The 22,190-nt window shown below is 39.3% G+C and overlaps 1 protein-coding gene across 3 annotated transcripts; it reads right to left on the minus strand.

The window, feature by feature from the left end:
- Window positions 1–2,722: 2,722 nt before the first annotated feature.
- Window positions 2,723–21,680, minus strand: LOC112987043 (cyclin-dependent kinase 7). 3 transcript variants are annotated; one of them, XM_064502204.1, is made up of 12 exons: window positions 21,504–21,679; window positions 21,053–21,112; window positions 20,170–20,203; window positions 18,215–18,282; window positions 16,024–16,092; window positions 14,208–14,318; window positions 13,444–13,562; window positions 12,255–12,354; window positions 10,346–10,432; window positions 8,896–9,045; window positions 7,105–7,252; window positions 2,723–3,244 (listed from the first exon to the last, which is right to left on the minus strand). In XM_064502204.1, exons 1-12 carry the CDS (start codon window positions 21,561–21,563, stop codon window positions 3,228–3,230), a joined length of 1,023 nt encoding a protein of 340 aa, XP_064358274.1. In that variant the 5' UTR covers window positions 21,564–21,679; the 3' UTR covers window positions 2,723–3,227. The 3 variants fall into 3 exon arrangements, with proteins under 3 accessions (XP_064358274.1, XP_064358272.1, XP_064358273.1); XM_064502202.1 differs by lacking the exon at window positions 2,723–3,244 and adding an exon at window positions 3,313–3,557 and having other exon boundaries at window positions 21,504–21,680; XM_064502203.1 differs by lacking the exon at window positions 2,723–3,244 and adding an exon at window positions 3,691–3,914 and having other exon boundaries at window positions 21,504–21,678.
- Window positions 21,681–22,190: the final 510 nt, after the last annotated feature.

Consider the following 22,190-nt stretch of genomic DNA (forward strand, 5'->3'; position numbering starts at 1 on the left):
AGACAGTTCAACAGCATCAAAACCAAGATTTTATTTCAGCTTTACTTAGGGCAATTTGAAAGAGAAAAGTTGGTATTATGAAATGAACAAAATTTAGCCAAGTGTTTCAGATTTGTCAGAGAAATGCGAGTTGAAGTACTCAAGCTAGTGAGAACTGAGCTGCTTTTAAAGCCCTCCTCCTAGGTGGGTTTTATAGAAAGGACAAATTTAATTCTCATCAGCTCTTCAGGAAGAGAAGAATCATCAAGTTTTTCTAAGCAGCACTGTAGCTATTGTGGTGAACCTTTAAACAGAATTAAAAGGAAAGCCATGATTTTGGGGCCAGAAACAGACTGAAGCCATGCATGTCTCTTCCCCAGCCTCCCACATTATGGGGTATCAGCAAGATGCATGCCAAAACACAGCCTGCTAAGTGTTTCAAACGTTCAGTTTGGCTCTTCAAGAAAGTTTCCCTTCCTCAGCCAGATAGCCTAGATCCAGACCTATCCCTACTTTATCTCATTATTTTATTAAAGCCATTTGGAGAGAATACCATACACTTCAGACAAGGTTGACTGAGTTGAGTATAAAAATACAAGGCTGAATGAATGGAACAGAGGAATTTGAAGAAAAAGCAGGTTAAAACTGTAGCTTTTTTCTAACAATCCTTCCCTTCTCTCTGAGAAGGAAATGAGTGTTAAAAACTCAGAGATGATGCCGGCAACTAAAATTGCAGCGTTGGAAAACAACTGTTAAATTGGAGCACATGGAGTGTGAATAACTGTGCACCAGAAGAAACTGCAAAGCAGGAGTTAGGAGAATGATGCATCTACAGCAAGTTATGAGAAAAAGAACAGCCACCAAATCCAAGAAAGAACACAGGTAAAACAGTTCTTTTCACAGAAAGAACTGGCAGTGCTTGCTGAAGTGCTGACAGCATCAAGACCACGCCATGGATAAGGCCATACAACAGATGCAAACAACAACAGTATGATACAACTCAACCTGGCTCTGAGCCTTCTTTGTTGGAAGAACATAAAGGCTACAGAGATCACGCAGCGCTGACACCAACCAAGAACCAGGGAGGCAAGATGAGGATGTGATAGCTAGAAGTCCTTGTTCTCCATGTCACCACAAGTAATCTTGGTCTCTGTGAGAAAATGAAATCAGTTTTGTTTAAAATAGAGATCACTACCTCTTTCTGTATTGTATGCTCTTGCAATGAGTTTTGGTACATTTATAGTGGCAATACAGTGGAAGGAAGAAAAAAGATTTCGCTTAAGCTGTATAAGCAACAATATCAGTACAATATATAGAAGCTACTCAAATTCCAGTATCAGTAAGTCTCAACATAAGAGCTGCTGAGTTTGCAAAGGGTACTAACCTTTCAGGAGGAAAGGGAAGGGATTCCTGACAAAAAGATGGCAAGGTCAGAGAAATTTTCTCAACCAAAGAAAGGAGGCATTTAGATTATGTTCCAGTTTGCACAAGTGTACAAGACAGACTTGAGTTTGCACAAGCAGGTACACTGCAGGCTCAAGACTTGGCTTCTGTTCAGAATCACAACCACCAAGTAAACTGCAGCAGCTGTATGTTCAAAGAGCTGTTGTGATACAAGACAGACTGTCAAAGCTGAAGTATTATTAACATGGAATAAAGCCTGCAAGGTAAGCTATTCACAGATCAAGCAGTATTTAGATGACTCATTGCATCTGATTGCATATTAAGCTATAGCCACCAGAAGTCTGAGATATTCCTTTCAGAGTTCTTTCAGCCACCCAAATCACAAAAGCGAAGTGAACTATCCGAAAGCCTGAGATTAAGAAGAGATACTGTGCTTATCCTTCTTCTAATCTTTCCTTATTCTATATGTACATATGCTTTATCTATGCACAACAACAATAAGGAGAGCAAGACAGTTTTAGTCTCTGACACAGAGGGCTTCATTCATGAACACAACTGAAGCCAGGAGTTATAGGTGAGTCATTGTATACATCCCCAGCCCCCAACCCGATGTATAGTGCAGAGCATGTCAAATGAATTGCTATGTGGGAGCTGAAGGATAGAAGTTTAGAAGCTATCCTATTATACAGGAAAAATTGTAAGTCTCTTCTGTGGTAAATACATGGCTGGAAGCATACAAGTCAGTAGCACACATCACAAAACACCTGATGCCATCTCACTTCAACCCCAATCTTATAGAGCACAGTAACTGTGCTCTGTACATCCACAAATACTGAATATCCATCAAATGAACTACCTGCTCTGTCACTTTTGCCAATAGGAGCTTGGGGGATTGCTACTTGTTCCACCAGAAAAAGTTTCCCTTCTGGGAAAGGTATTGTCTACGCACATACAGTCAGTGTTCAGCAAGAAGCACAAGAGATAGAATACTTAGAACTGTCACTGCCCTACAAACAGTATTTGTTATACCCAAGAGTTAGGATACTCACTGGAAAATGAAGTACTTTTTTTTTTTTTTTATGGGCTGGAGGTTTCAGGGCTTTGAAGTCCAGTCAGAGTGCTGCCCTAGAGGAGTTGAATGCAAAAAGATTTACAAGAACTCCTAACTCTCTTCCCTACTCAGATTAACTTATTTTTGAACATATGCCTGTGAGAAATAGGACTTCAGTTCTCCTCTTAACCCTCCAGCCTGCACTCAGGATCCTGATGTTCAATTATACAGACAGTAAAAACTGCTATAATCAAAGTTATTTGATAAAGACTTTTTCTACAGAGCCTATTAGATCTTAGTAGGAAATTAAAGTTTAATTTTCAATTGCCAACAACATACAGCACAGTAGGGTATCTAGTGTCTAGTAACTCTTCTCCCTCCAAAGGCCAATATACTTCAAATTGGCTCAAGGTAGGAGTCAAATGAAGTATCACATAGGAGCAATAAGATGGTTACTCTTCCTCTACAAGTCTCAATCTTCAGCCAAGATGCTTGCCACATCAGAAAACAGAACACTGAAAGTAGCTCACAGGCGGGAAACGACAATGGCTCACCAGGTGCCCCAGAGATCCACTGCACAACAGGGGTGGGCATGCAGTTAAGCTACATCAACAGCACCTACTGGCTTGTTTCTTCCCACTGCAGAAATCTGGTTACTCAGCAGCCACTTTGCAGCACGGGTTGGGAATCAGGCAAGAGAGCTGAGCCCAGCATCTGCACTATGAAATGCTCAACAGCCACAGGTTGACAGGAGGGCTGGTATAGCTTTCCCAGCTGGATCTCCCTCCATCCCTTATTGCAATCTTGAGGCTGTGAAGGAAACAGTATTTATATGCTCTCAGAACACTTCTCCTGGAAAACTCAAGTCTGAACAAAACTTCACAATCTATGCGTATTTTTAATATAGTAGATGACTTGGAAAGTCTTAAGACATCTGCTGAGAGAGCATGTGCAAACTTGTTTGTTATTACACTGGCATATTAACTGGAACAGAAAAGCATCCTGCCTTTCCCTTATAAGGATACAGTTTTTCCAACATCTATTATCGGCTGGCAGATGTTCACGTGTACACTTAAGCTCCAGGTGAGAAGGCTGTATTTGCAAGTTTCCTCAGGATGGACATCTGTACAGGACAGCATGTAATTCAGTGTAAAGGCTCTGCTAAATTAATCTGTAGCCAGCAAGCAGTTTTGACAGAATTACTATCTCCAAGCATGAGTCAAAGTAGTAAGACAGCAAATCAAGAGAAAGGAATCTTGTTCTTTTCTTTAAAAACACTTTTATTCAAAAAAGAAGTAAGGTTAATGAAACCTCGGATTCAGTAATGAAGTACTGAATTCACATTTTACATATGCAAATATTACAAAATAACCATCCAGTGACTATTACAGCATTTTTCAATGGTTGGGACTCGGGTCATTTGATCACTCATTTTCATCCACCATCCACAGCAATCAAAAAACCAATTTTTTTGGTAATCCTGAAAAGTGTAAGTTACATTGTTACCAAAGCAAAGGGGTTCAGTTCCCTCCTCCAGGTTTTAGTATTCATTTGGTACTAACTACTCAGTATTAATTACTCTTTAGATCCATGTACTACAAGCCAGTTAATGCTGCTTGCTACAGTAGTACATGATGGCTGTTTTCAACAAGTTATGAAAGAGTGCTAGAAACAAAGCCCACTTGTATTAGCATATGTACTCCATGTGTGTCTCAAATTCTAATACCTTTAAATGTTAACTGCTTGGGATATCTGTAAGCATTTCTTTGTGTAAAAAACTAGCAAGTTCATTTTACTTTTAAACCTGAAAAAGCTATTCTAAGCTATTCTAAGGCATAACCTCCCCTCCTCCCAGTATACATATACTCTTAGAGATCTTTATTACATGCTGTCACTGCCCAGCAATACGCTGTCTCCAAGAATAATAGCCTTTTTAGTCTCTGCATCATTCTTTAACCTTCTTTTTGTTAGTATCAGTTGTAGAGATGATCAGGGCAGCAGCACTTTTCTACTTTTATTCCACCTTGTCATCTTGTTTCTCCATATGGTATTTATAATGTAGGTAGGAATTAAACATACCTGCCTTCTTGGCTGGATATGAAGTTTATTATGGAAGTATTCTACTGTTTTTGCCTGCCCTATAAGCAGAAGCCTCTTCTAAAATACACTGCAGTTGAATCATACTCACAAACTTTTAATGAAAGCCCAAATAATGCAAGTTCTTAACTTTAGATATGAATGGACTGAATTTTTTTCAGACCTGAATTCTTTTCAGGCCAAGGTAGAACAGCCCTGAGATTACACAGATTTCCTATCCTGTTCTAACTCAGGGAGGAGTTTAATGCCATATATTTTACATTCTGTTTCACCAACTAAAGTCTCTGTAGAAACACAAAGTAACAGAACTGGAAATTGGTGTCCTGGGCAAGGAGTGCTGCTTTACACTGTTTTCCAGAAGTAAGACAGACAGTGATGTCATTATAGCATCAGTGTCCCTGTATATCTCTCTGATCAGAAATAAGTGCTAGCAATAGTTAGAAATATATGCTTAATACTTTTCACAGGCAGTCATCCATCTAGTTAACTCTTCCCCTGACCGTAAACACTATTACCTCAGGCTGGTTTTTGAAAGGTGCAGCCTCTGGAGATTTAAGTGTGTGCAACATACTCCAGAGGCTACAGGATTTTGATCTTGTGAAAAAGCAGCACTCATAGGGACTGCATAAATTCTCTCTCCTGGTGGCCAGTCCCTGTTGCCAAGGTTTTACAAGAGGGCACACAGCAGTAACACTTCAAGCCATTCTGCTAAGTTCCAGAGCCCTACCTCAGTAGAGCTGAGGGAAAGAGCAGGTACTGTGAAGATTCTCTGCCAGCCATAGAATTTCTGGGGATGAATTTTTCTTCTTTGAAACATTTTCTCCCACATTTCAATAGCAAATTATCAAAAAGAACCTGTAGTTCAAATTCTGTTTGAAAAAAGACTGTAGAATTGCTCTTCCAAACCAAAGTATTTTGGATTTTAACTTTAGATAATAATGCCATGTAAGAAATTTAAATAAAGTCTAGGTAGCAGATTTGCTAGGTGTAACATTGGCTCTCTCCTTTAGTGTCCTTTGAGACCCTCAGATTCTGTCAGCCTAGCTAAGGCAATAACAGAACATAATGGATTTTTTTATGTGCTTGAAGCAGCACTTAAAGGAAATGATACTGCTTTTTATACTGAAACTCAAAGGTCTCAAGAAGTAATGCTGACTTCCTAAATGCCTTACTTATATCCAAACTCAAAACTCCTGGCATTTAACACACAAGTCTGATTTCCCCTTGTTGAAAATGAGACTCTTGGGAAGACATCCAACCAATTAGGGTTCCAATTCCAATACAGGTCTGGAACCTCTGCTTGTTGTGAAACCCAGAACTTCAAGTGGTAAATCTCAGAACTTGGGGAATCATTTCCTCCTCTTTCTTATCCTTTTGTTAACAAGCATGTTTTAGGGCATAGACTCCAAAACACCAATCAGACTCTCTTATAGTGTTGCAAAATGAGCTAAAGAGCTTAAACTTGTTTCCTAAACTATGATAACTTAACAAGCTACCACATGTCAGCTGACCCATACTACTGAGGTCAAAGAGCATGCAAACAATCAACTGATTAAAAATTTTCATCTCAATGAAAAGTTAAGCTACTGAGCTAATTTATTCTACTTGTCATTTGAGACATACTAATAAAGGTCAAGGCAGGACTAAACAGTAAGTTAAGTGCTAATATTTTTGCTGTCTCTCTGAATTCAAGGAGAAACGCATTTTCACAGAAGCATCTACATTCCAAAATATTCTCACTCCTGTATCAAAGCAGAGTCTCATACTGGCAATAACAAAAAGCTGATGCTAACCTGACGGCTGCTGTCTGGCATATCCCTGCTGCCAAGACACCTAACCCCAGGCTTAAAAACAAATGTTTGCCTCTCTGCTAGAGGGTATGACTAATTTAGTGTCAAATACAGGTCTTAAGTCCTCAAATCTTTTCTTACCATGAACATATGGAGCATGTGCTACCATTTGGGGAAGGCTGGAAGCTCCATATAGAAGTAAAAGCTGGGGAATAGGCTTCCCTTTTAAAAAGGGCCAGAGAAACATGCCTAGATATACCTTACTCAGAGCTGCCTAAACAATTAACTTGCTCAGTCTAAGAAAGATAGCAGGAATCTCACTTCTGAAATCTATTTACCTTCTCCAATCCTTCATTCAAAAAAAAAAAAAGAATTACATCTCCCCCTTTATTTTTTTTTTGCTTAAGGGATGTAAAGTTAAGCTATTTCCACCTCAGCAAGATCTCTCATAGAAAAACTTGAAGGACTTAATAATAGCCTATAATTTACTCTGTACTACCACACTCCATTAGAGAAATTAAAGAAATTAGATACTTCTCTTAACAAAGTTTCCTAAGCTCCATAAAAGTTCCTTTTTTGTACCAAATCTGTTGAAACACAAAAAAGTCATTCTCAGCCTATAATATTTATCATAAATTTTAAGTCATTAAAGGGTTTCTACTGGTGCTGTGGCCCAAGGATGCAGTCAATTCAGACAGTTATTTTCCTGAAACACTGGAAGTACCACATTCTTACTCAATTGGTAGCTACTACTTTAAAACGAGTGAAACATTAAGATGTTACCTTGATCTATTCCTTCTGTTCTTTTCCTTTTTAAATTTAAAAGTGCATTTTGTTGCTCCTTTAGAGCTTCTGCAGGACAGTTGGGTCTTGGAAGCTGACTTCCTGGAGTAGGTCCTGGTCGGTTGCTAAAATACTTCTGCTTCAATGCCTTAATGATAATGGAAGAAAGATAATCAAGTAATTAGTATAACGCATCAGACCACCATACATAAAGGAGTTAACATGAAATAAAGCACTTGTAGTGACTTCAGAACTACTTAGGTACTTTTACATCTGAAGAAAGCCTTGTGGCAATTCAAGATTTCATGACTACCATAGCACTTGGCCTGATTTGGAAAGCAAGAGATAATTATGTACTATTATCTTTTTCCAACTAGTGCTCAGACATCTCAGCAAAGCTCTAGACTCAATTGCTGGATGTCTTGCACAAACAGTACATTTCCAGCTCTGAAGAGCTTACATTCTGAATAGACAGATAAGATAAGAGGATAAAGGAGAAAAATATGGAAAAAAGAAAGATTAAAAGATCCTAAAGAATATATCCAAAGTCTTCCAGGACCAGAACACCATCTGTCTTGTTAGCTTGCAAGATGGGTCTTCCCCTAACATTTCTTCAACTGTGCTGTTTCTACAGTGTAAACAGTAAGAAAAATCTAGTCTGAAGTAGAGTAGAAGGCAAACACAAGTAAGTGGGGTTAATTTCCTGAAGTGGAATTACATATACTATTTTAAATTTTAGCAATTCCACAGCTTCCATAAACCATAGTTAAGGAAAAGAGGCTAAGTAGCCCCTTAGGAAATCACTGCTCTGGCTTATGCCAGTTACATCATATTCAATGCCAGCTATAAATCAAGCAAATACATTAAAATGCAAGCTCTTTCCTGCCTTAAGCTGTGGTATTATCAATTAAAACACTACAATAATCATGTATATTCAATATTCAAGTAACCACCCTACAATATGGCCTGTAAAATGACTTCATACATATGAACTAGTATAGAAGGCATTACCAAAACTTGGAAACTTATATTGAAAGTTCTTACCAGAAAACCCTGAATATACTCCTAAAAATTCTTTTAGTAAAAAGATTCCTAACGCACACACTAATCCTCAGGACTGAAACCTGCTTCATCTAACAAGCAGTGAGGGAGCATTGCCTTTAATGTGGCAGCTCTGCTTTTTGCATGCTTCTGCAACAGTGGAAGATGACAGAACTATAGCTCTGAAACAGTCAATTGCTGCATCTTCCTCACATATTCTGAACTAGAACTGAAACATTCTGCAAGATTTTTAGTTCAGATGCTTTCATTTCTCCTCACCAACAAGTAGAGAAATTGGAATCAGTTTTACTTGAGTATAATAGAAATGGATATTCAGATCAGAAGGCTGGTTTAAATCACCACAAATTTCATGTAGAAAAGGGATTAAAACAGCTTAAATGAAACTGAAAAGAAGGCTGGATGAATTAAGGATGACAAAAATCTTAAGAACAGGGAGTAAAATATGCTAGGTTAAGTCTTAAGCTTAAAGCTTTAAAGCTGTCAGAAGAGCATGACCCATACACTTTTTAGTTTCCTACCTTTGGACTACACTAGGAATGGAGATTTTTGGTCAGCATTGTTCATGCCTTTCAGAGTTCTCTCTCTAAAACACCTGAAATATTTCCAGTATTTCGCAGACAGAGTTATATGATATTTCATTTCTAAACTGGCTTACTAGCTTCAAAACACATTTATCTGATATTAACAGTAGGTTAATGAATGTTAGGACATAATGCAAGTCTACTATACCTGAGTAGCTGTAACCCTAGCACAAGGATTAAATGTGAATAAGCCTTGCAGAAGATCAAGCAAATCATCACCAGCTGCACTGAAGATATGTTGAAGTGGCATTCCAGGGAAGGACTTAAACGTGACATAATCTGGAAGATTAGTCATTCCCTACAAAGATAAATATGGGATGTACATTTTTCACATTAAGAAAGAGTTGCAGTTTTTCACAGGAAGTCACTTTGCATGGCTGTTTTCACAGCAGAAGCAAATTATCTTTCGAAGCACCCTGCTAATACTTGGTAACTGTAAATCAAGTAGGAATAGCAAGTTAAAGACATTTCTGTAATTGTTACAGTTCTTTTACACCTTCCTTCTCTAAGCAATCTGTCCTTCCCTTGCTTCACTATTGACCAATACAAAAGGAAAAATTGCTAATAAAGAAAGGAAGCATGAAACAACTTTAGAGTGGGTGTGAACAAACGAAGTAACACTAGCTTTAGCTTTTCTCTTGCTAGCTCATGTGGTAGAAGAAAAAGACAAAATCCACACAAAAGCCAATTTGCATTTTCTCCAAGTTAATGGAGAAAAAGACCCCCCCCCCCAATTAGCATCATGAGTGTTTTCAGCTACTTTTGAAACCTAGAACTGTTGAACTTTTTATTTGTGATGGGGGGGGGGGGGGTGAGAAAGGAAAATATGCCAAGCAGTTAACAACAGATGAATCACATACTTTCCCCCCCCCCCCCACTTGGTTATCAAATCACTCCCATTCTCTTCATTCTATTTGGATGTCTCCATCCAAACATTAGTATGTATTTTAAACCTGTAGTGATCACAATTCAGTCATGACCACAAGCAAAATAAAATATTAACCCTAAGGTAAAAAATGTGTAATCTTTTATAGTCTAGAATATAAAGGTTTCAATTTTTGAAATAGATTCTAAAATTAATTTGCAAATCCATGCATCACCTTTGTTGTAGTAGCATTCTCTCCTTTTCCCACCTATATCTTGGCCCTCCCTCTCCCAAGAATGTGGACAGGTCAAACAAAAAAAGCTTCATGCATTTCTTTGAGAATCCTGGCACAACAACATAGAATTGTTTCCATTTTGAAAATTATTAAAGCCTGTCAAATTAAAGCAGACAAATTCATCAAGCATGTGAAGAACATTAAGCAACCACTACTACTTCACACATTTAGCCATGGGAAACCACAGAAACATGCAGAAGGGAAACCGAGAAGTTTTGTTATTGTTACCCGGTGCTGATAACACTGCCATATCGATCATAGATTTGCCTAAGAGAAACTATAAATCTCAGCTGCTTGTCCTCTACTTTGTGAGATCAGGCATCTGCCTTCTGAAAACTTATTCAAATATCCTGATATGCCCTTTGACATTAGTTTTACTTGAGATATCTCTATTTCAGGTTTTAAAATTAAATTAATCTGTTGAACTAAGGGACTCACAGGCCACTGTTCTTCTGTTGGAGTGCCCAGGGTTTCAAATATCCTTGTCAGCTGATCAAGATCAGAGTCCCCTGGCAAAAAAGGAACCTGGAAGAAGGCAACAGCATTTCTGAGTGGATTAACTTGTGAAGTTCAATTCTGGAGAGCAACTTTGAATTCCCACTCAAAATTGTACTATAATCAAAACATCTTTGTATACGAGCTTCCCCAAAAGAGGTGCACCAAATGTTCGGTGCTTGGCAGCAATGTCTGATAGATTCTGCAAGCTTCTTGCAACCAGGTTTGATATCACTGACTTAATAGAACTAAATATAAGATTAAATAACCACAATGTTAATGTTAATGTGGAATGACTAAACATGGTAGAGCGAAGAATTTAAGCATGCAGAGTTGTCAATTTAAGCTCTGTCAGTCACAGTGACCTTTCTGACATCTGCAACCTGAAGTTAGGTTTTATATTTGAAACACTAAAAGTGAATTGTGACTGGATTATAAAAGTATCAGTTAGACTGATGAGATGAGATGAAAACATGAGTTAGGGTACTGACCCATTACATGAGAAAATGAATGACCAGTGTCATGCCTAGTTTAAACTAGGCAGATGGCAGAAAAAGGGGATATGTGTCCAGTTTAAATTGTAGTTTGTGCATCAGGCACATAATGCAAAATAAAAGAGACTTTGAACAGAAGTGACATTAGGAAGAATTAGAGGCAGTATTTAACAGATTAGCATAGGAAGAGCATAATGAGCATCCCTAACAGGCACTGTGATTAGATTTTGATTCAATAAAAGCCATTTGAACATGAAATGCTTTTGTAAAGCTCCCCAATGAGGCTGTGAACTGTAGTACATTTTCTGCTTTGTAAGAAACCAAAGAATTCCACAGAATGCAGCTATTTCTCATTTGCTTTACTGACTTTCCTTGAGCTTACTCAACTGTAGAAGGTCTAATGCCATACTTTGTATACACATCACTAGTGTTGCTTAAACAGTCCCTGTACATTTCCATTTCTGAACTATCGAGTGAACTGTACAAGCATGCATGTTTGTGTGATAAATCAAGTAAGGAAAAAGACATATTTCAAGATATTGTCAGCCAGACCAGTTTCCCAGTCTGGTTCACCACATAGCCACACAAACATTTAAAGTACCGGGCAGAAATCAAGCAGAATCTGTTTATTCCTTGAAGATGTACTATGTACTATCCTGTAGGCTATCTTATCCTTTTAGCTATGTCCATACACCTGTCCTCCACTCCCCACCTCATATTTTCATCTCCTCTCCAAAGAGCTATGTAATAAATGGCTTACTTCAGTAAAATGTACTTAAGGACTATTATGTCTGTTGACCTTACTTGGGAATGACATTGTAATAGAAACTTGATGTTAGCCTTCAGCTTTATTCTAGTATTTCCAGGTAAGCACAGGCAGAGCATCAGCCCATGCTCCACTCATTAAAAATCACCCACAGTTCATGTACTGGTGATAATTATTCCCAGTTATTGGGAACAATGTATAAGCAATAGAGTGTGCACGCACCTATGATGTCAGATTTCTAGGAAGGTGACAAATGTAAGTTGATGGGAAGCTATGTGGAAGGATAACACTCAGAGGACTGGATGAGCTGTCTACTCTGCTGACCTTCCCCAAGGCAGGACTTTGACAGCATGTTGCAATTGTTTGCCTAGCTATTCTTAAAGGCTTCCACTGACTGCAACAGTTGGGGAACCTCAGTCTACTCCAGAACTTAATTCTCCTTACAGTTAGCAAGTTTTAGGAAAATTTCCCCCCCTCTTCTTCCTTTCCTAGGAAGTAGCCTAAGTTCCTTTTGCTGCTACTGAAGACCGCATGTAAGAACTGTATTACCCTGAAGAAGAGCAAATACAAATGCTTGCATTTAAAGACTTACCCGGAGGAGCAATTCAGCTAAAATACAACCAACAGCCCACATATCAACACCTACACCATACATTCTAGCACCAAACAATAGTTCTGGAGCTCGGTACCACCTGAAAAGAAAAATCATCTTAGGAAAAGTGACCTTTTTTTAATGATGTCAAGCACTGTATGCTGCAGCAATGCCAGAACTACAAAACAGACACTGCTCCTGGCCTGTGCATTTTTCAGACACTGAAACTGAAGACCTGTATTCAACCCTACAAAGTGTTTTGTTTAAGAAAGATTGAACAAAATTGTGCTTTCTTTACCAACGGATCAAGTGTAACCACAAATCAACTATAGTTTCAGCTGAGCTGACTGCACATCTGCAGTTCAGTTGTTTGATAAAGCAGAAACATTTAACAAAGTTGCATGTTACAAACATTTTTTTTTAAAAGAGGTGTTTCAGAAACAAAATCTGAGTTAAAAAAAAATTCCTTCCAGCCTTCAAAAAATCTCAACACCAACATACCTAAGGGTAGAAATTAGTTTTGTGTAAAAATGAATCTTGACAACAGGTATTTAGAGCAGCTGTTTCCACTGCTTAAGAACAATGAAGTTTAACGCAAAGATCTGATGCCTACTGCATTTGAAACCACTTTTTCATTTCCACCTGTTTGGATAAAGGTGTAAAAAAATACCCCAATTTTGTCTGAATAGCATTAGCATTACAGCAGGCAAAAGCATCTCTCTTGCATATTTTACACTCCTCTGCTTTTTAGAAGAGTATGTTCCTTAAACAAACATGCCATAAATAACATTAATAAAAATATTTTAATGAGCTCAAGCTTTTCCTGAGGTGCCCTGTCTTATATTAAGTATGTGACTAACATATAAACAAGATTCTAGTCTCACAATTAATAGAAAGTAAGTTGCCTTGCTCTGAAAGTTAGGCCTATAGGCAGCTACATACTATTTCTATGTTTCAAGAGAAAAACATACCACACAACAACCCCACAGATATATATTCTACTAGTTCTTACGACTTTGCCAAACAGTGCTTTCTTGTGTTGTCCATTATGAGGCTCTCACCACTATGGCATCATCATATGAGCTAGACATCAAAATTGCACATGTTCATTTAACAAGACATGTTTCAAGAGGCAATACAAAACAGCTTCGCAATCAATACCTATGAATCAAAGTAGAATACTTCTTACCTTGTTACTACCTGGTGTGTATAGACTCTATTTGGACTTCCAAAAGACTTTGCCAAGCCAAAGTCAGCCAATTTTAAAACCCCATTTTCATCTAACAACAAATTATTGGGTTTTAGATCCTGTCAGTATAGAACGCAAAGAATGAATTATTTTACTATTGATAAAAACAGACAAATAACGAACCCCCCAGCAGGTTTGCAATAACAGTATTCCAAAAGGCAGGCTTCTGATTCTATCATAAATCAACATTTGGGGGGAGGGGTGAGAAATTAAATCAAGTATTTAAACATACCAGAAAAAAAAAAAAAAAAATCAGTCAGACACCCGCACCTGAATATTTAAACTGCAAAAATTAAAAAAAGCTGCCTTCAGACTGGTTTTAGCTTTGCTGGAGGAAGAACAGTTCTGTATTACTGCATAGTTGCCAAATGAACAATAAAAAGACCTTGGTAACTTCAAATAACTGTAGTACAAATCACGGAGCTAGTACAGTCTAACACAGTAACAGCACTAATCAAAGTCATCTACTTTTAGATCCTTTATACAAATATATGTCTAAATGATAACTCCATCAATAACTGTTAAAGTTTCTGGTATTGCTACTGTCTCTCCATAACAGCTAGCACTGGAGCTTACAGATTGAAGAAAGAGGAAAAAAACCCTATGAGCTTCAAAACCAGCTATGTGACATTTTAGACCCAAATTCTATCGAATGCCACAATTTTGTTAGAGGCATAAAGGCTCTCAGTTTAGCGCATGCTTACCCTGTGCAGAATCCAGTGCTGATGTAAATATTCTAATCCTTGAAGTGTCATGAGCATATATGCTTTGATGTGAGACTGTGTCAACACAATACTAGTATCCTTTATAATAACCTGTAAAGTATTAGATTGATAATCAAGGTTATTGTGCAAAATTATCTCACTCCACTTCTTTTGGTTCAAGTTATTTTATCCTTTAAGTAAAAGCTTGAATTGGAAACCACGTATTCTCTATTCTCACCATTTCTTCAGAAAAATGGATCTATTCTGAAGATCAGAAATTGAAATGGGGAGTCCAGATAGCCTATGTGAACCTTGCGTAACTGGCAATCGAGAGAATGGGAGAGAAACACAAGTTTATAATTTCAGTTCAATTCCAGGCTACTACCCAAGCTTTCACAACAAGGCTATATACTTAAAAAGGACAGTTTCTTCAAGTTTACTGTCAAATTTATGTTCCCACTTCTTCCTTCTTTCCTTGTATAGCCTAAGCATCTGATCTCTGCAAATACAATGGTTCCCTCGTCTATTCCAAGACAACCTACAAATATAGCATGGAATAGCTCACGGTACTATATTTTATAATAAAGCTATTTAAATTGTCAACATTCTTTGATTTTGACATTAAAATTCTATGTAAACATCCTATTTTAAAGTATTCTGTACACCGCTCCAAGACTCTCTTGTTAATATTATTTTGCAGTTGCATAGTAGCCTTTCTCAAGCTTTAAGTTCTTTGAGATTTACAAAACAGCTACTTGAGACTATACAAAGAGTTTCATGTATGCTGCCAGTCACAAGGGGCTGTGGTTGCAAATGGTGGCTTTCAGTGATATCACAATGCAAATAAGTGCTCTGCATAACACAGCATTATGTAGTACAAAGCACTTCATTCCTCTTTGTAACTGTATTTTCTTTAGTTCCACATGTTGCATAGTTATGAATCAAACAGAATTAATCCTTTTGCAAGTCTACTAAGTAATGTAGCTTTTATTAGCAAAAACTTGTTTTCTGATCTAGTCTTTTCAGTTTTGCCTTCCTCTGGTTTCAGTGATCTTGTCAACATTTTCTTTTAATATTTTATACGTTAGCCCCAGTGCTCAATGCATATTATCATATAATATCATATATTTTATAATTATCATATAATATCATATGCATAATGAGTTAGCTAAACAACTACTTTTATTTCAGTCCAGAGTATGGATAATATTGCACAGATACAGATCTGACATGAAACGTCATCTAGGAACGTCTTCCAGAATGAAAAACCTTGTATCAAAATATCCAATACAAAGATTTCTGCAAAGACAAACTACCTTAAGATCCTTAAGAATGAAACATCAGTAGAATTCAGACATTCAAATACCTACTTTTGTTACATTTAGAAGAATGTTCAGTCATGTGTGATTTTAGCATCAGCTCACCATTCAGTATACTTTGATATCACACTTTGATGAACATGTTTTGTCCTAGTATGCTTAGAAATTGCACCTTCAGATCCTGGTCTATGACTGAGGTTCTGTGTTACAACTGGAGTCCCAAAGAACTAACATCGTGAAGACAGCATAATCTGTTTTTTGAGAAAATCATGTTGACACCAGGTATTTAAAAGTAAAAGCATTATCAGCTGAGAACTTATGAAAACTGTCAAACTATTTTTAAGGCACGATCTTACTCAACTTACATAACGAAAGTCACTCCTCTAATGTGGGCAAATATAAGCCTGTCAAAGTAAGATGCCTCAACTATTTTCAAAAAACATTTGAAGACACTGAAATAATAGATATCTGAAAAGATGCAAGAGATGCAATCTTACCTCTAGATCTGTTTCCATAAAATCAAACACCAAACTAATATTTGATTTGTGTCCAAATGCATCTAGAAGCTGGAAAATAACATACATCATGATGGACCATACACTCTAATACTTCCAGTTTTCTAAAACTCAGCACCATTTTAATCTGCGTGTAGATTTTCAGGTTGCTGGGGTGGGTGAGGGAAGAGGAGCAGGGACAAGGACACGGCTACCTATGGGGAAGAACCGATAATTAGAGGACAGCACGGCAATCTGATACCTCAGCTTTGTCTCAACTGATTTTTTCTTTTATATAACCCTCGAGAAATTGTATTGTGTTTCAGTATCTCCACTTGCAACGTGAAATTTTTTACTCAGTTTAGCTTAACTCAGTCTCCAAAAAAAATCCCATTATGTATGATAATAACATTTTACGATTGCCCTTCCTTCCATTTGGGATTTTTTTTTTAAACTTGGAATTAGAAACTTTAGAACAGGAATACCTTTACCATGTTAACTAAAACAGATATTCTAATGCACGCCTTGCCCTCTATCTGAGGGCATCTACTCTACCAGCTTCCTACTCTCTTCTTTAAAGCAGACTAAGTTTTCTCGTGGATTCAGCTTTGCATATGTGTTCTCTGCAAATATGCAGTCGGTAGAAATTCTAAGTACTGGGCTTGCCAGCTACCTTTCAAAGATACTCTTAGGCATGTTTTCATCTTTGTAACAACCTTTCAAGGATAAATAAAGCTCCTTGAGGAATATCCAAATAATCCTTTCTTAAGCAGTGTAAAGGCAGAATCAATTTTTAATTTAAGATAACACAACTGTGATGCTGAGGAAGGCCAACAAACCATCTAGCCTGGTATTCTACTTCTAAGATCTGGAAGATAGATCCTCCATGGTGAGGTTCATACCTTAGACTCTCAGCACGATGGCCCACATGACTTACTCAAATGCAAAATACTTGTTTGTGCAGTTTATAATAGCAGGGGCTGGTATTCATGCTCTCCCTCTGCAGAAACCATGGCAACAGGAGATGCTGTGCAAGTTAGCATACATAGGGACTTGGCCACATTTTGCGAATCATGCTCCTTATACTCCAACATCCACAACCATCGCATCAGGGCTGCTAAGAATGTACACACTTGCCTATTGCCTTTAGTACCTGCTTACAGACCTGCTGATCATGCATTTGTCTAATTCCTTTTTGAACCTGCTGATGCTATCTGCTTCTACAACTGCCTGTGGCAATAAATTTGAGAAGTTTATTACATGCTGCATAAAGTAGTTAAAAAACAAAACAAAAAACCTCCTTGTTTTAAAAACTACTAGCGTCAATGAATGTCCCTTATTTCTAACACTGTGAGATTTTGCAAATAACACTTCTGCACCTACCCTACCTACCACCACAGTTTTGTAGACTTCCCCTACCCCCAGCCTTCTCCTCTCCAGAATAAGGCATTCCAGTCTTTTCCTAAAGGAGCTGCTCTATCCCTTTGCCACTTCAGTTGTCCTTCTCTGCAGAATCTCTAATTTAGACAGCTAAAGCAACCACTTTGAAAGCAAGTCTACAATCCAGAAAAGCACTGTGTCCCCAGGCTGAAGAGTTACATAAAATATCTGGACAAATTCTTATTTGGTCTAACACTTAGAACAAAAGCCTCAAATTATCTACATTAGCAAATTCTAAAATATTTTCAGCTCCAGATAAGTATTTGTACCTGTAAGTCAAACTAAAATGCAGTTGAAAGGACACAGGTACTCCTCCTGCCCACAGAGATTTTAAGTATCAGCATTAAAACTCAGTAAGCCACATGAACCCCACTTTTCCATTGCTTATGAAAGCCTGCTTTTAGCAGTTACCAGAGCCACATGAAGCAAACCAGCAGGTATATGCGGCACTGCACTCATTTGCATGTCTATCAGAGAGATGCAAAAATCTGGTGATCTAAACATCCACAATTCTCTCCATCATTATCTTTCACTTAGTAAAAAGTAAAAGGATTTCAAAAGAAAAATGCCCGTCTTTATTACTGAAATTGGTGCTTTGCAGTAACAATTGTTTTACTGCCCTTCATGGACTTGAGAAAACAGCAAAAAAAAATTAAGCAGCATTGTTATGACCCAATGAATTCTAAATTTCAGTGTGAAACTGCATGAACAGTATGCAAGGACCAATTCTAGAAGTAGCATTCATTTTACTTACACCAATAATATTTGGATGGCTTAGCTCCTGCAACAACTTTATCTCTCTGAGGGCTGTTCTGTTGATTCCTACATTAAAAGAAAGATGACAAAGATGAAACAAAATTTAAAACTTTGTATTAAACTCCAACCAAGAAACTTCTTATTCTGTGACTTGCTATTAAAATCTGCTTCCTCTCTGCTCAAAAACTGATTTCAGTTTGTGACTTGTCGAGTACATTGCTGCAGTGGAGGTATACTTTTTCCACAGCAAGTTGGTTCGACACCACAGTAGTCAGATTTATATTATGAAGCTACATATGCCCCCTTTCGGCAAAAAGGGAAAGTTTTAGCACAAGTTTAGAAAAACTGCCTTTAATTTTCAGGTTATAGTAAGCTTATTTTTGTTTTAAAGAAAAGGCACGTCTTGCAAATATCAGTTCCTCAAAGTGTTTCATTTCCAGAGGGATGCAAAATGACAAGACTCATAAAAGTACCCTTTTTTTTAAAAATAGCATTAATAAGGTACACCACGCTCCTGTGTTGTGGCATAGAAATATAGCAACCTAAACCTGCTCACCCTAGCTTGACTCCTACAACAGCTGGATTTTATAAAGTGGAGACTGGGAGGTACATTTTGGCAGTCACACTGCGCTGCATCAAATCATGATTACTGCAAGGTAACAATTCCTTCTTCAAAGATGGTAGTATGTGTGGCTCCTACAAACATGACTGGCAAACTAGCGCTACTGTAGTATGTTGTCCAAGAAGAGTTTCAGCTATGCATGAGCTGAACAACAGCAGACCTATTCTCCCAAACTCTGGATTTAACACATCAGACTGTACCACGGTTTTGGGCAAAGCTATGTGGATTACTCTACACTCCTGCTTTGCCTATTTTAATTGCCTATTTTAGAATCAAGCAGATGATGTTTGCTTTCAGGTGGGCAAGCCCCAAGATTCAGCAAGAAAGATGCCATGTGTGCTACCAGATAACACAGGGAAACCAGACATGATCCAGGTCACTGTTTTAAAAACATCTTTGAACTATTGCTGAATGTTCTATAGGCCAGAAGTAATAACTGTCCCCAAAGGGCATCAGTCCACTGCAGACTGAATGGATCATAGCTCTGTGGCAGTTAGGCCATCTGGGAGATTCTAGGATTGGCACTCAGTTTCTTTTTAAGAATTCTTCCCCGAGGATGGAACGCAAGAGCCGAGAGCCAAGACGTTTCACTGGAAAGCAGGCAACCTGATGCAGGATCCCTGCATGTGTCCAGGGTGTTGTCCTTCAAAGCTCTATCACACCGCACAGGCGGTGACAGAAGACCAAGAGTAGTGGGTTTTACTTACTATATCCTTGCCTAAAAGCATGTGGGTGGTCAGAACACACGATCAAAACGAAACTGCTCTATGAACCTGATTTTCAACACAAAACAACAAACAAATCTACACACAGTCAAGAGTTTAAGATCTTTTTATTAACTTTTGTCTCAGCATAAATCACAAAAAAATGGAACGTAAGTGAAACACCTGAAAACAGAAATAAATGTTCTCACCTGTCATACGCATAAACACACCAATGCAAAAAGGTATTCTAAACTCAGTGATGCAAATTAGCTGATTTAGCTGTGATTTTGGCTGTGTATCAATGAAATAATTATTTTGCACTACTCTAGAGAAATACAAACATGAATAAAGTGTAAAGCTGAGGAGTTAGCCAGTTAAGCCTTCACATTTAGACACATACTATGCAGGCACATACTTCTGCTGCTTTTTTTGTCCCTCTAGGTCGGGAAGCAAACCTTGATTATGATATTGTGGGAAAACAACAAGACAGGGAATTAAGCCTAACACTAAAAGAGTTGAGCTTTTTTTTTCTCAGCCAAGTTATGGTGTGGAAAATTAACCCATGAATTTACAGAAACAAAGCAAACAAGACACAAGTTATGCAGTATTAATTTGTTAAAAACTTACCATCTTTAGCTTCTGATCTATGTCCAAGTTTAATCTAAAGAGAAATATGTTTCATATTATTTATGGGCCCCAATGGTAGATAAATTCCTTAATGTTACTCCTCTAAGACAAAATGAGTTTTAGTACCACAAAGTGCTTAACCAACTAGATTTATTTATTTATACAAAGAATTGATTTCACAGCATTAGTTTTCATGCAAGTTTAAAAACATTCATGATGGCTGAAAAGAGACATAAATACAAACTGGCAGAATACAATGGTTTATAGTCACAAAGCTAAATTACACCACTGACAAGCTTCTTCCCAGGGAAAAAGCAGGTCAAAGTAATTGACAGTCTAGACTTCAACACAAAAACTTACTGTAATGTCTTCGGATAGTATGAAGTGAAACAACTTACAACAACATAAACACATTTTCATCATTGTATTCCAACAGTTAAGCTGCAGACTTAAGATTGCTTTTGTCAGTATCTTCCCTACCATCAGTTCCAAAGAGTTTATTCAGAAGTAACAAAGCTAGATTGAAACAAATAAGGGACAGCAAGAGGAAGAATTGAAAAAGCAAGTCATTATCAAGGACTAATAACACCTGAAGTTTGAGAGTGTGTGTTTCTGTAAAAGATATACCATTTACCCAAAAAATAAATTTCAAGTTGCAGACTATAACCCTTAAGAAACTCAGAAATGTAATATAATTGAAGCTACTATTTCTTCTCAGAAAAAGAAGTATTAAAGGCAACTGATTTGGACCATTTAATCAAAATGCTTTCCAGTTAAAAATTCAACCTCTCCCGTTACCCATTCGATCCATCCAAGAAACCATTAAGCAGGCAAGGGCAAACCGACACTCGACCACATAACGGGAAGATATTCCGACACTCACCTTTTTAATAGCCACGATCTGGTTGGTGTTCTTATCCTTCGCTTTATAGACAGTAGCGAACTAAGGGGGAAGAGAGAGGGCCTTGCTCGCACGACCGCAGCAGCAGGACCGACCGCAAGCGCCACGTGCGGCCTTGTCACCAGCTCGGAGACCGCCGCGCAGGGGCGGCCCCACCCCGGCGCCCCCACGGGGAGGCCGTGACCCCCCGCGGCCGGCCTGGGGGGTGGAGGGAAGGGGCAGCCTTCGCCGCACGAGGCCAGCTCGCACCCCAGCACTGCCTCCCTCTCCCCCACACCCCGCGCCTCGCCGCCGGGCCCCGCCAGTGCCTCCGCGGGGCGAGGGACGGCGCAGCGGCAGCCCCCCCAGGCGGGCAGCCGCCGGGCTGAGGGGCGCCGCCGCGGGGGCCCCCGCGCAACGGCCGCTTTGCCGCTTTGCCGCCGCCGCCACTCACCTGCCCCTCCCCCAGGAAGTCGAGCTTCTCGTAGCGCTTGGCGCGCGCCCGCGCGTCCATCGCCGCCGCGCGGGGGGGGGGGGGGGAGGCGGGGCCGAGACCCCTGCCGCGGCGCCGCACGTCCGCCAGCGCCGGGCCGCGCGCCGCTTCCGGCCCGGCGGGGAGCCCCGCCCCGGCCCCGCCCATGGCAACCGCGGCGTCGCCGCCGGCCCCGCGCCGCCTCTCGCGAGAGCAGGGGCCTCTCGCGAGAGCCGCGCCGGGACGCGGCTGTTGGGGCGGGGGGGAGGAGCGACTCTGTCAGGCAGGTCTGGCTCACGAGGAGGCCGGGGAAGAGCGGGCCGCGGCCGCCCAGGAGGCGCCCCGCAGTGCCCGACCCGTCAGGGCACCGGGGACGGGGGGAGAGGCTGCGACACGTCCACGAGCGGAACATGCGACTTCTCTTAACTGCCACGCCTTACGGCCCCGACTTGTAATTTGGACCGAAACGCGCACGACTTGCTAAGGCGGCAGGCTGCACCGCATGCGGTGCGCAGGCTGTCCAGCCTCACAGTCCTGCTCTTCTTCTGCCACACGAAAGCCAATAGCTAAAGACGACATAGTGTTGTTTTCTTAAACATCAAGTCTAGAGATCAGGTACATTATGTACTTGGAACTCTAATCAAATCCAGATGACTTCCTTGAAAAAGC

Source organism: Dromaius novaehollandiae, chromosome Z, assembly GCF_036370855.1.
Source record: "Dromaius novaehollandiae isolate bDroNov1 chromosome Z, bDroNov1.hap1, whole genome shotgun sequence".
In the NCBI taxonomy this organism is placed as follows: domain Eukaryota; kingdom Metazoa; phylum Chordata; class Aves; order Casuariiformes; family Dromaiidae; genus Dromaius; species Dromaius novaehollandiae.